This window comes from Rhinatrema bivittatum, chromosome 1 (assembly GCF_901001135.1).
Source record: "Rhinatrema bivittatum chromosome 1, aRhiBiv1.1, whole genome shotgun sequence".
Classification (NCBI taxonomy): Eukaryota; Metazoa; Chordata; class Amphibia; order Gymnophiona; family Rhinatrematidae; genus Rhinatrema; species Rhinatrema bivittatum.
The window spans coordinates 677,500,358-677,513,762 of NC_042615.1; the positions used below are offsets into that span (position 1 = coordinate 677,500,358).

General features: G+C 47.8%; 1 protein-coding gene across 10 annotated transcripts in view; it reads right to left on the minus strand.

Annotated features, from left to right (window-relative positions):
- ATG10 (autophagy related 10) overlaps window positions 1–13,405 on the minus strand; it is a 599,909-nt gene that overhangs the window by 194,321 nt on the left and 392,183 nt on the right. For all 10 annotated transcript variants that reach the window (XM_029573980.1, XM_029573954.1, XM_029573973.1 and 7 more), the window contains one exon: window positions 4,563–4,701. In XM_029573980.1, coding sequence (XP_029429840.1) covers window positions 4,563–4,701 — 139 coding nt within the window. The remainder of the gene's footprint in view (window positions 1–4,562; window positions 4,702–13,405) is intronic.

Sequence of the window (13,405 nt, forward strand, 5' to 3'; positions counted from 1 at the left end):
TTTCAACATCCATGCCGTCAGGGACAAGACTTGGAGGTTGGGATGGAGGAGGCATTCGTCGTTTTGAGTGAGCAGATGCGGGTCCTTTCCCAGAGGAATGTGCCTGCGGATGGAGAGATCCTGGAGTATTAGAAACCATACTTGGCGTGGCCAGTAAGGTGCTATCAGGATCATGGTTCCTCCGTCCTGGCGTAGCTTCACGAGAGTCTTTGACACAAGAGGGAGTGGAGGGAATGCATAGAGCAGACCGGTTGTCCACTTGAGGGAGAATGCATCCCTCGGCCGAGAGTGCTGGCTCCGAATGAGAAGAGCAGTAATCGTCCACTTTGTGGTTCTGAGGGGACGCAAAGAGGTCTATGCGGGGAGAACCCCACTTGTGAAACAGAGAGGTCGCTACCAGAGGATCGAGTGACCACTCGTGTGGGTGGAAGACACGGCTCAGCTGGTCTGCCAATACATTGTCTACTCCCGGCAGGTAAGTGGCCCTGAGGTACATGGAGTGGGAGAGGGCTTCCGCCCAGATCTGCGCAGCTTCCTGACACAGAAGGAAGGAGCCTGTGCCTCCCTGCTTGTTTATGTACCACATGGCCACTTGGTTGTCCGTCTGGATTAAGATTATCTGATGAAAGAGATGATCTTTGAAAGTGCGGAGCGCATAGCGGATTGCTCGAAGTTCCAGGAAATTGATCTGGTGTTCGGCTTCCTCTTTGGACCATAACCCTTGGGTTTGAAAGTCGTCCACATGGGCTCCCCAACCGATGTGAGAAGCGTCGGTGGTTAGGATTACTTGCGGATCCGGTGGAAGAAAGGGTAAGCCCTGAAGGAGGTTGACCTGAGTCGTCCACCAGGTTAAGGATAGGCGCAGCGCTTGTGTGACTGTGACTATGGAGGACAGAGGCTGAAAAGCTTGAATCCATTGGTGTCGTAGAGTCCATTGTGTTACTCTCATGGCTAGTCGGGTCATGGGAGTGACTTGAACCGAGGATGCCATGTGCCCTAGGAGAATGAGGAACTGGCGAGCCGTGGCAGTGTTCTGAGACTGGAGCTGGCGAGCCAGGGACATTAGGGTGTGGACCCTCTGAAGAGGAAGGTAAGCCTTTGCCTGTAAGGTGTCCAAGTCTGCCCCAATGAAGGATAAGGTTTGAGACGGGACTAAGCAAGATTTCTCGTAATTGACGAGAAACCCTAAGGAAAGGAGTGTTTGAATTGTCAATTTTAGGGAGGATTGAGCTATCTGTTGGGTGGAGGCCCTGATTAGCCAATCGTCTAGGTATGGGTAGACGTGGACACCTTTCTTCCTTAGGAATGCTGCTACCACTACGAGACATTTGGTAAAGACTCGTGGGGCAGAAGCTAGACCGAAAGGGAGCACACGGTATTGATAATGGTCGTGGCCTACTAGAAACCGCAGATATTTGCGATGGGATTGTGTGATCGCAATGTGGGTATAAGCGTCCTTGAGGTCGAGAGAGCACAGCCAATCCCCTCTTTGTAGCAGAGGGAGCAGCGCGCCTAGGGTTACCATTTTGAACTTCTCTTTTTGAAGGTATTTGTTGAGGGCTCGAAGGTCCAAAATGGGACGTAGTCCCCCTGATTTCTTTGGTATTAGGAAGTATCTGGAATAGAATCCCTTGCCTCGTTGAGAGGGAGGAACGGGTTCTATAGCATTTGATTGCAGAAGAAGGGATACTTCCTGTTGTAATTGAGCCAAATGGGTGGATAGACTCCACGCTTGAAGAGGCGGGGAGTCTGCCGGAAGAGTTATGAAGTTGAGGTGGTAACCCTGTGCGATAATTGTTAGCACCCACTGATCTGAGGTGATCTGCAACCAAGTTTGTAGAAAATGGTACAGTCGACCTCCTACAGGGATGTCCGGAAGAGGGGTTTGGCATGTGTTCCCTACAGGGGAGTCAAAGGCCAGCCGCAGGCCCAGGAGGAGGGGCTACAGTAGGCCTTTGTTTCCTAGGCTGACGCGGCTGAGGTCTAGTAGAGGATCGAGCTGGACGAGGCCTGGCCGATGGAGGGTAATAACGGCGTGGTCGAAAGAATGACTTCTTAGAGTCTTTCTTTTGCGGTTGCTTGGAGGTCAGCTCAGGTGGGACAGATGAGAGTTGTTTCAACGTCTCATGGTGGTCTTTTAACTCCGCCACAATCTGCTGAATTTGCTCTCCAAACAAATTATCGCCTAAGCAGGGTAAATCAGCAAGACGATCCTGAACCTCTGGGCGAAGGTTGGATGATTTTAACCAAGCCCAACGTCTGGCTGAGATGGCTGTGGCTGAAACTTTTGTGGAAGCATCGAATATGTCGTAGGCAGTCCTAATCTCGTGCTTCCCTGCCTCAAATCCCTTGTGAAGAAGGGCTTGAAGCTGCGGTTGGTATTGGTCTGGCAACGTGTCAGCATAGTCTTGCATCTGCTTAAGGATGGCTCTGTTGTACTGAGTCATGTAAAGTTGATATGAAGCTATGCGTGAAATCAACATAGCTCCATGATAGACTTTCCGTCCAACACTATCTAGGAACTTGTTGTCCCTGGTAGGTGGGGTAGAAGAGTGTGGCTTAAGACGCTTGGCCTTCTTCTGCGCGGACTCAACCACAACAGAGCGATGATCCAGTTGAGGTTTTGGAAACCTGGTGCTGACTGGACCAGGTAGGTGGAGTCAGCTTTTTTGTTAACTGGTGACACTGATGAAGGAGATTCCCAGTTTTTCTTGAGCAGATCCAAAAACACCTGGTGTATAGGGATGGAAGCGATGATTTTTGGAGCATCCAGAAATTGAAGGAGTTCCATCATCTGGTGTCTGTCATCAGCTTCAGATTGTAGTTGAAAAGGTACAACTTCTGACATCTCTTTCACAAAATTAATGAAAGATAGATCCTCAGGAGGAGATCTTTTTCTACTCTCTGTAGGAGATGGTGGCGAAGGCAAATCTGTGTCAGAAGATGTATCATCATCATCACCCCAGGTATCGTAGGGATCAAGTGGGGCTTGTAGCCCTGATGGACCTGGCTGAGGCTCTGAAGGCATCGATGGAAACCGAGGTGGAATCGGTGCCGTAGGTGGAACCAGAAATGGCATCGATGGCTTCGGTGCTGCCGATGGAATCGGTGCCTGGCGTGGAATGGATGGAACCGAAGGATATATCGGTGGAGATATACCAGAAGGCACCGATGGAACCACCCCGGAAGGGGGAATCCGGAACGGTGTTTCTCCTGCCGATGAAAATCCAGTCGGAGACGGTGGTGTTGTCGATGGTACTGGAATCACCGATGGAAGGGCCGTCATGAGCGCCTCCATGCGGCTCAGTAGCGGTGCTAGCGCTTGTATCAACGGCTCGGTGGTCGGTTCCCTCCTCGGTGGCGAAGCCGGTGCCGGTGTCGGGGGCGGCACTGGAACCGGTGCCGGAGACGGTGCCGATGGAGGTTGCAATTTCTTCATCGCTTTCTCGATGGTCTCCTGGACCAGCCGGTCCAGTTCTGCCCGGAGACCAGGGGTAACCATACCCGGCTCGACGGGAGAGGGAGGCTGAGGCAGGGCCGGAGGGACCACCGTAACCGGTGGGATCACGGCCCCCGCACCCCGGGAGGGTGAGGGTTTCCTCGATGCCGGCGAACGAGACGTGGAGGGTGTCCGGTCTGTTCGCGGCTTCTTTGTCGGTGGCTCGGCTTGAGCAGAGGTCGATGGCTGTGGATCCTCGACAGGCTGAGACTTGTGCCGTCGATGGCGGTGCTTTTCCTTCCGATCCCCTCGCCCATCCGGGGAAGGGACGGGAGTCGACGGCCGAGAAGCGATCGATGGCGGACGGTCACCGGAGGGTTGACGATGATGGTACAACTTCGACGGTGCCGGTTCCGATGACGTCGATGCTATCGATGGCGTTGGGGTGGGTGCATGGAAGAGGAGCCCCATCTTCTCCATCCTGGCTTTGCGACCCTTGGGTGTCATTAAGGCACACTTGGTGCAAGTCAGGACATCATGCTCACTACCCAAACACATTACACAAACCCTGTGGGGGTCTGTGATGGACATAGTCCGGGTACAATCCGGACAACGGCGGAACCCCGTTGCCATGGCCTGAAGCCAAAATTTAGGCTGGGGATCGGTAAGTGCCAACAGGCCTCAAGGGCCAAAATCGACGGTAGTCGATGGAAAAAGGCAAAAAACTTACCGGGTTCCGTAAGATGACTAAAAATTTGTCGAAGGGAGACCCCTGAGGGGCAAATTTTCTTAGGAAATTAACTTCCAAATTCCTGTCAGGAACGTGGTTAGAGAGCTCCTTTCACCGCGTGGCAACTGCTGCGCGGAAAAAAGAAGACTGAAGGGAGACCCCTGCTGGCTGCAGGGTCAGTGCCTTGCTGGGCATGCCCAGTAGGGGCCAGTCAAAGTTCTGTTTAAAATTTGACAGAAGTTTTCCGTGGTGGGCTCCATCCTCGATGTCACCCATTTGTGAGGACAACCATCCTGCTTGTCCTGTGAGAAACATAGTTTTAAAAAAACAAAACGTTTTTTTGTTATTGTATGCCACTTTTTGCAATCAATTGCCTCAGAAATAGCATCTTACCTAAAAAACTTGCTCTAAAGTATAGCACGGGTGCCTGGTAGCTGCTGGAGTACAAGACATGGTATTCACAGCGGATCACATCCGATTCTGCTGGAACCCCAGTGACCTGAAAATCCTCTGGAACTACACCCACGTCATCCTACAATGAAATCATGTAGAAATGTATGTCATTGATCCATATATAATATAAATCAGGGTAGAATATTGTTCAGGCTCTCTTACAGGATGAAAATCTGACCAAACAGTTTAAATAACTGATAGCATGAATCTCTTTCATCAGCAAATATGGAAAACCATCACCATAGACCAATTCTGACAGAAATTTGGCTCTATGGTCTGCCCCTCCACTAGTACTAATCATTCCACCAACAAAACGGGTTACAGTTTCTGTGCATGTGGAACTTGCTGCACTTGCCAACAGATGATTCATTGTGTGCAGAACAATTCACAGTTCCATTTGGAATTTTAAAAAACATTTTGCAAGAGGTTGTGAAAAGTCAAGAGAGCAGCAATATTCCATTTCCTTTTATTACAAACCATCAAGACTGCAAACCAATTGTTCTGCACTGAATAAACAAATATACACAGCATGTCCACTCCAATCCTGAAAACAAAGAATTTACACTGGTGTTTGAAATGAACCTTGAAAATATGCATTAGTAGAGATGTCCCTACAAAAGAACTGAAAGATACAGTCAATAAAATAGAGACGTTATCTCTTCTTCATGTTCCAAGTACTTATATATCTCCTTTTTATCTTGTCCAAAGTTGTTCTAGACATAAATTAACATTTTTATGTTTAAAATCAACAAATATTCCCTATAAACTATGGCAAAATCTTGATGCATGATAATATCTTCCAAATGATTTTTTGTTTAAAACAATGTGGTATCACTTCCTCATCGGCAAGCTGGGATACAATAAGAAATAGCAGGAATATCTGAAAAATCTAAATCATGTGTGAGCACGGCAAGGCTGAACACATAAAAAAAACCCAAAACAAGGACAAAATGCTAACACTATCTTTAGGTAACGAGAAACAGTGCATTGTCTATATGCCATATCACACAGTTAAAAAGGAGCATAATGAATGTTTAACATAGCTGTGCTGTCATTTGAAATCACATTCTCTATGTCAGTGGTTCCCAACCTGTGGTCCGTGGGCCCATATTGGTCCACCAGACCATAACAGGGGTCCACAGGAAGTGAGCAGGGATAGAAGAAAGCCTGCATAGCAAAAGAAGAGGCCCAATAGGCCATCGGCACACCCCCCCCCCCTCCCACAGACTCCGAGAAATAATGAGGAAGAGGCCCAGGTGAGAGTGAGGGTTGAGAGCCTGTGTGTCTCTGAGAGCATATGTGTATGAAAGAGACGGAATGTGAGTGCATGTGAGTGAAAATGAACGTGAGCATGTATGTGTGTATGAGAGAGAGACTTGCCAGGTTCTTATGGCCTGGATTGGCCACTGTTGGAAACAGGATGCTGGGCTTGATGGACCCTTGGTCTGACCCAGTATGACATGTTCTTATGTTCTTAACGCGTGAGTATGAGAGAGAGGGAACGTGTGTGTGTGTGTGAATGAATGTGAGCATATGTGTGTGTGTGAAAGCATGTGTGTATGAGAGGAGAGAGAGTATGTGTGTTTGAGAGAGAGGCAGCATATGAGTGAGTGAGAATGAATGTGAGCATGCATGTGTGTCTCTGAGAGGGAGCATGTGTATATGAGTGAGAATGAACGTGAGTATGTGTGTGTGTTTGAGTGTGAGAAAAAGAGAGAGAGGGACCATGTGTGTGTGAATAAGAATGAACATGTGTATGTATGTGTAAGAGAGCAGAAAGATTGTGTGGCCCCCCTCCTAATCCACAGAAATCTCAGGTGACTAGAAAATCAAAAGTTCCCAGGTATGGAGAGTGGGGAATTTTTTAATCCTTATTAGTTTTGTTGGCTATTATTTGATATATCTGATGTTTTGAAATATTTTATTGGTGTTTGGGAAATTTAAAAATAATTTATGAGTTTTTAATCATTGAATGTTCTATATATTAGTTTTGAAATATTCTTTTTATTAGCATTGTTTTACTATTATTGATATTTTTTATTTCTTGATTGTATTGTTTGATGTTTTATGAGGCATGCGATGTTTTTGTTTTTTCATTGTTGCACTGTGGTTTCCAGTTGTTTTTGTCTGTGTTTGTATTTATATGTGTTATGACCGTCAGTCGCAGACGGCTGCAACCGCGTCCACTCACGTCTTGTGTTACTCTTCTCCCCTCTCCGGGCCTGCTAGTGGCAGGGGCTAGCCTCTACTGCCGCGTACCTCAAGGTTCCTCGTGGTGGCCGGGACACCGCTAACTCCGGCCTTCCTAGGGGTTCCCGCCATAGTGTCTTCAAAAGAGGGAAGACTGATGACATCACTTGGTCAGGGTTCTTAAGCACCGCCTTCACCCCTTGCTAGCTGACTTGGCAACGAGTTCCATCGCTACTCTGCTTGCTCCTGTCTCCTCGGACCTGTGGTGGCTGTCTCGGACCTTCCTTGGACCCTGGACCCTGGCTCAAGTACCTGCACCTCGGGGGCCTGCTAGAGCTCTTTTCGGAGACCTGTTCTCCTGGCTTCCCCCGATCCTCGGACTAGCCTTGTGCCTTCCGGAAGTCCTACCTGCCGGCCTCCCCACTCCTCAGGGTTGCCTCTGGGAACTGCTTCACCACAGAACCAATGTCAGGAAGTATTTCTTCACGGAGAGGGTGGTGGATGCCTGGAATGCCCTTCCGGAGGAAGTGGTGAAGACCAGAACTGTGAAGGACTTCAAAGGGGCGTGGGATAAACACTGTGGATCCATAAAGTCAAGAGGCCGCCAATGAAGAGTGGGTGACTCGCCAGAATGATGGCTACTGCCTGGAGACAATACCCTTAGTCAATAAACATACACATGGTTACTGTGACTCCAACATCACTCTAAGATTCAACAGCATGAGGAAATGTGGAAAAAAGGATTTGCACTCACAATGACGGGAGTAGCTGGCTTGTTACGGCGGTTACTACCCCAAACCAAATATCCAGATTACTACCTCCACCTTCCTCTATTCCTGATGCCTTTCAACTAGCTTGATCACTCCATTCTTATACTTCACTTTCAATGCATATCCAGCATAGTTCTCTGCTTCAACAGCAGGGGAAAAGAAAAACTGTTACTTCACACATCCAGCACAGCTCTCTGCTTAAACGGCAGGGGAGAAGAAAAAAGGGTTCGCACTCACAAAGCGGGGAGTAGCTGGCTTGTTACGGCGGTTACTACCCCAAACCAAATGTACCTGATACTTCACTCTCGACGCATATCCAGCATGGCTCTCTACTTCAACGGCATCGGAGAAAGACTGATACATCACGAATTTCCAGCATAGCTCTCTGCTTCAACGGCAGGGGAAAAGAAAAACTGATACTTCACGCATATCCAGCATAACTTCAACGGCAGGGAGAAGAAAAAAGGATTCACACTCACAAAGCGGGGAGTAGCTGGCTTGTCACGGCGGTTACTACCCCAAACCAAATGTGCCTGATACTTCACTTTCGATGCATATCCAGCATAGCTCTCTGCTTCAACAGCAGGGGAGAAGATAAACAACCAATAAGGGCTGTATAACATAATCTGGGTAAAAACAAATAAGCATGGGTGTAGCTTGCTTATTGCGGCGGTTACTACTCCTACTACCTCTAACTAATCAAGCTAGATATTTCACTTGGATGCAGCTCCTCCACCGCTCTCTACATTAATGGCGGGGGTGGAAGGGAATTAGAACCAAGAGCTAAGAGAAACAGATAAGTATGGGAGAAGAAATGAGGGAAGCTTGCTGGGCAGACTGGATGGGCCATTTGGTCTTCTTCTGCCGTCATTTCTATGTTTCTATGTTTCTATGTTTCATCTCCGTGCTCCCCTGCTCCTCGGAGCAGTGACTTCTTTTGCATCAGTGACTGTACTAACACCTTCCTGCTTCTTGGGGTGGTGTCTCTATTCCTCTACCAGAGGTTTCACAGTGTACAGCCCTGCTCCTTGGAGTTGCTTATGTCATTACTGGAGACTCGACTCGGGCTTCCACACTCCACGGGTTAGCCTATGTCATAGCATCCGTTAGCCTATGTCATAGCATCTGTGCCTTCCTCACAACTGGCCCTCAGGGCTGTCTCAGCAGTATATCTCCTGCACTTTCTGCCTCACGCTCCCCGCTCCATGGGCCTGCCTAGTGCTGCTCTCTCAGAGGTCTCTGCCCAGGTACTACTCTCCAGCATACTGTGAGGTCCCTCTGTACAGTCTCTCTCACCCCGCTCCTCGGGACCTCCCCACAGACTCTCTCCTCGAGCTCCTGCTGCACCTGACCTTGTCTCCCGATGGTGTGGACCTGTGGGACTCCTCCCCACAGGTGGTAACAACTCTCACCTCGGGCCAAGGGTCCATGAAAGACACGAATCCTAACAATATGGTCTCTTTATTTTGTATTTGGAAAGAGTCTTTCTATGTTTTCCATGTGTGACTTGGGTGAGGTGTTCTGCTAGCATTGCTCAGTGTTCTGCTAGCATTGCTCAGTTTTCTTAACAGGAGTAGTACTGGTGTTTTAGGGCCTGATGTAATATTTGCAGTATTGCGTTTTCATAGGTAGGATTGTTACTGTTTGAGTCTGGAAGTTAGGGTTTCATGGTATGGCAGGCTTCCTATAGGTCTCAAGTACATTTTTTGCAGGGTTTTGTATTATACAATGTATAGTGTAGGGCAGTGGTTCTCAACCTTTTTTCTGTCGGGACACACCTGACAGATGGTTCTCACATGCGTGACACACTGACCCATGATCGTCACAGGGCTAGATGTAAATGTACAGTTTGCATCCATGGGAACCCCCCTGATCCACAATAATGGATGTAAAGCAGAATTATGACATTCCCCATACAACTCACTCTACAAAAAAGATATTCTGGTTCTGGTGTCATCTCAGTAACAGCAACTCAAACTCCTTCTACTTTCAGGCTCAATAGCCCTACTTATGAAAAGACAGCAGTTTACCACCAATGCATGTCCTCTTGAGAAAACGCAACAAATAAGACTGATAAAACACTTACATGCTAGTAAAATATCTCTGTAACAGACACAGAACCGACCTAACATACTCCCAGGATCTGTAGTAATGCACATAAACTAATCCACACACAGTTACACCTGTATTATGGAATACACTCAAACAGGAGCAACCCTATCTATGAAAAGGCAACACTACAAATATTAAATCAGGCCCTAAAAACCAATACACCTCCTATTAGGAAAACAGAACTAGCAAGCAGCTATAGATCCCCACACAGAAATAATTGTAAAACTATACTAATAAGCAGAATAAATGTTTCACAACAACTATGAACAGACTAACATCCAACAATTAAAAACTCATAAAAACTATTAAAAATTCTCCAAACACCAATAAAATATTTCAAAAAAAGCAGACACATCACATAATATTAAATAATTAAAATAGCAGTCAATCAAGAAAAATAAACTTAAAAAGCCACCTTTACTTACCCCCTCCAGCAGCTCTCCTACTCCTCTTCCATGCAGGCTGTAGCACACACCAGAAGCAGCAGTAGTGGCTAAGCTCTATACTCATGGTCCTCTTCCTTAGGGCCCATGTCTCTCACACACACACACACCATACCAGTCATGCCCCCATGACCAGTTTCTGTCTCTCACACACCAATCATCTCCCAATCTTTGACAAACACACCAGTCACCTTCCTGAACAGTTTCTCTCATGCCATACACACACACACAGGCTTCCCACTCCCGTGTTCCACTTACATATATGGGCTTCTCACTCTCATAATCACTTTCTCTTTCTCACATACACTCACCAGTCTCTCACTCCCATGCTTGTTCTCTCCACATGCACAGGCTTCTCATTCCCATAATCACTTTCTTTCTCTCCCACATACACACACACCAGTCACCTGATCTCTCTCATGCATACACACACACACAGGCTTCCCACTCCCATGTTCTCTTTCAGATATACAGGCTTCTCACTCCCATGCTGTATCTCACACACTCCCAGCTTTCTCACTCCCATGCTCACTCTTCACCTGCACAGGCTTCTCATTCCCATAATCACTTTCTCTCTCTCACACACACCCGTCACCTGATCTCTCTCATGCATACACACACACACAGGCTTCCCACTTCCATGTTCTGTCTTACATACACAGGCTTCTCCCTCCCATGCTGTGTCTCACACACACCCAGGTTCTCACTCCCATGCTCACTCTCTTCACATGCACAGGCTTCTCATTCCCATAATCACTTTCTCTGTTACACACACACACACACCCAGTCTCTCTCTCATTTCCATGCTCGCTCTCCACGTGCACAGGCTTCTCATTCCCTGAATCACATTCTCTCTCTCACATTCACATACACACCAGTCACACCGTCACCTTACCAACCAGTCTCTCTCATATACATGCACACACACAGGCTTCCCACTCCCATGCTCTCTCTCACATAATCAGGCTTCTCACTCCCATGCTTTCTTTCACATACACCCCCACAACACCAGGCTTCTTACTCCCATGCTTTCTCACATACCCAGATTTCTCACTTCCATGCTTTCTCTCTCTCTCTCACACACACACACACACACACATCCCTGACTGTCTCACACTCTCACATATACATCAGTCATCTCCTTGGGCAGTCACTTTCATTGTCTCTCACATATACACATACATCAGCTCTCTGACCAGTTTCTCTCAATCACACACATACTCTCGATCAAATACATTCTCTCACTTACACACAGGCTCTCAATCACACACAATTCTCTCACTTACACACAGGCTGGCTGGCTGTTTCTCTCTCTTTCTATCACTCACTTCCTCTCCCCCCCCCCCCCCCGAGCACAAACGGTAGCTGCACCACCTCCTCCTCCAGCCCCCGCAGGCCAAGAAGGAAGAATTCCATCGATCGCGGGAGGCTCATGCTGCTCTCTCCTTTCCCTTCCGCTTTCTCCCCCAGAGCAGGAAGATCAGCTGGCCTCTCCTGCTGCCACCGGACTCCTGCTATCTTCAGGCGTCCGATCTTCCTGTCGGGGGGGGGTGGGGGGTAGCGGAAGCGCAGCGCACAACGTCCGCTTCCTCCCTCCCCCCCGACAGGAAGATCGGCGGACCATACGGCCTGACGCCCGAAGATAGCAGGAGGCCGGTGGCAGCAGGAGAGGCAGCTGATCTTCCTGCATTGGGGGGAGGAAGCGGAAGCTGCGCGCGGCGCTTCCGCTCCCCCCCCCCCCCCGAACAGGAAGACCGGTTGGCCATACGGCCACAGCAGCGCTTCCCCATGTGTGCCGTGATGGCGCGCGAGGCGTGGGTTCTCTTGCGGCACGGCCTTTCTTCTTCCCGCGCACCACTTCCTGTTCTGGGTCGGGGGGGGGGGAGAATGCAGGCGCGGGAAGAAGAAAAGGCCAGCCGCGGATGCCACAGCTTTTTTTTTTTTTGCACCGCTGCCGTTCCCGCTGGGCTTGAACGTGGTGATAGCCCGGCGGCAACGGCAGCAGGGAAGAACGAGCAGCGGGAGGGACCGGGAGCCACACGACACATCTGCCGGTGCTTGGCGACACACTAGTGTGTCGCGACGCACCGGTTGAGAACCGCTGATGTAGGGAGTTTGTGTTGCTGTTAATGAGGTGCCACCAGAATTTGATTTTAAATTTTTTTATGGTGAATGGTGAGAAGTGCACTTGTTCTGCTCTGCACCCTTTGTTGGGGGAGTTTCTATGAATATAGGGTATTATAGAACTTGGGATTCTGTCCTACTCCTATATAGAATTTTTATTGATTAATGCATTGGAATAATTTTGGTGGCAGTTTTCTTAGATGGTTGAAACTGGACAGGGGTTTCCTATGTTGCTTAGAAGGTTCTTCTATTTAGAGATGCTACTGCCATACATGCCCAGCACTTTGTGTCAATAGTGCAAAATGTTTGTAGCGGTGCCTCTTGCTTTAGGAATGGGGGTGGCCTACCTCTGCATATATGGAATTTGGTAACAGGCAGGTGTGGACAGAGCTATTGGACCCCTGCCAAGATTGAACTAACAGGGTCATTTCCCTGTCACAGATGATTTTCTTTAAAATAATAATTTAAAAAAAATACCATGTTGGGAAGGGAGGGTCGGGAGGGATATGTACACCAAACCTCTCTCCACACCTCCCTTTTAGTGATGTGGGCCTATCTTAAACATCTCTCCTTGCCCTCTCCCCACCAGTTTCCCACACTCTGTCTTCTCTTCCACGCACCATCCCAATCAGACCCCCTTCTCTCTCTCCATCTGTCCGTCCTGCAAGTCACTCTCTCCATCAGACCATCCCAACCAGTCTCTCTATCCCCCTCCACCTGTCCATCCCCACCAGTATCTCTCTCCCCTCCACAAGTCACTCACTCTAGCTCCCTCCACCAGTCTTTTCTTACCTGTCTCTCTCTCTCCCTCCCCCAGTCACTCCAGATCCAGCTGAGTGGCTGCCTGTAGTTTCAATATGTAAGATATTGAATATAAATACATTCTTGCACATTTGCTGCAGTGCTTTGCAATTATATGTATTCCATTTATATCAGTAATTTACTATATATATATTAAGAATGAGTTTGGTGTGTATATAATTATTTCTTTATTATATTCATTATTATTAATATATTATTAATATTATCAATACGTTATATTAATTAATTATTAATTGATTGCTATTTATTATTTATTAATATATTATTGATATATTAATATAATTATTTCTTTATTATATTAATAACTTTTCTATATATATTA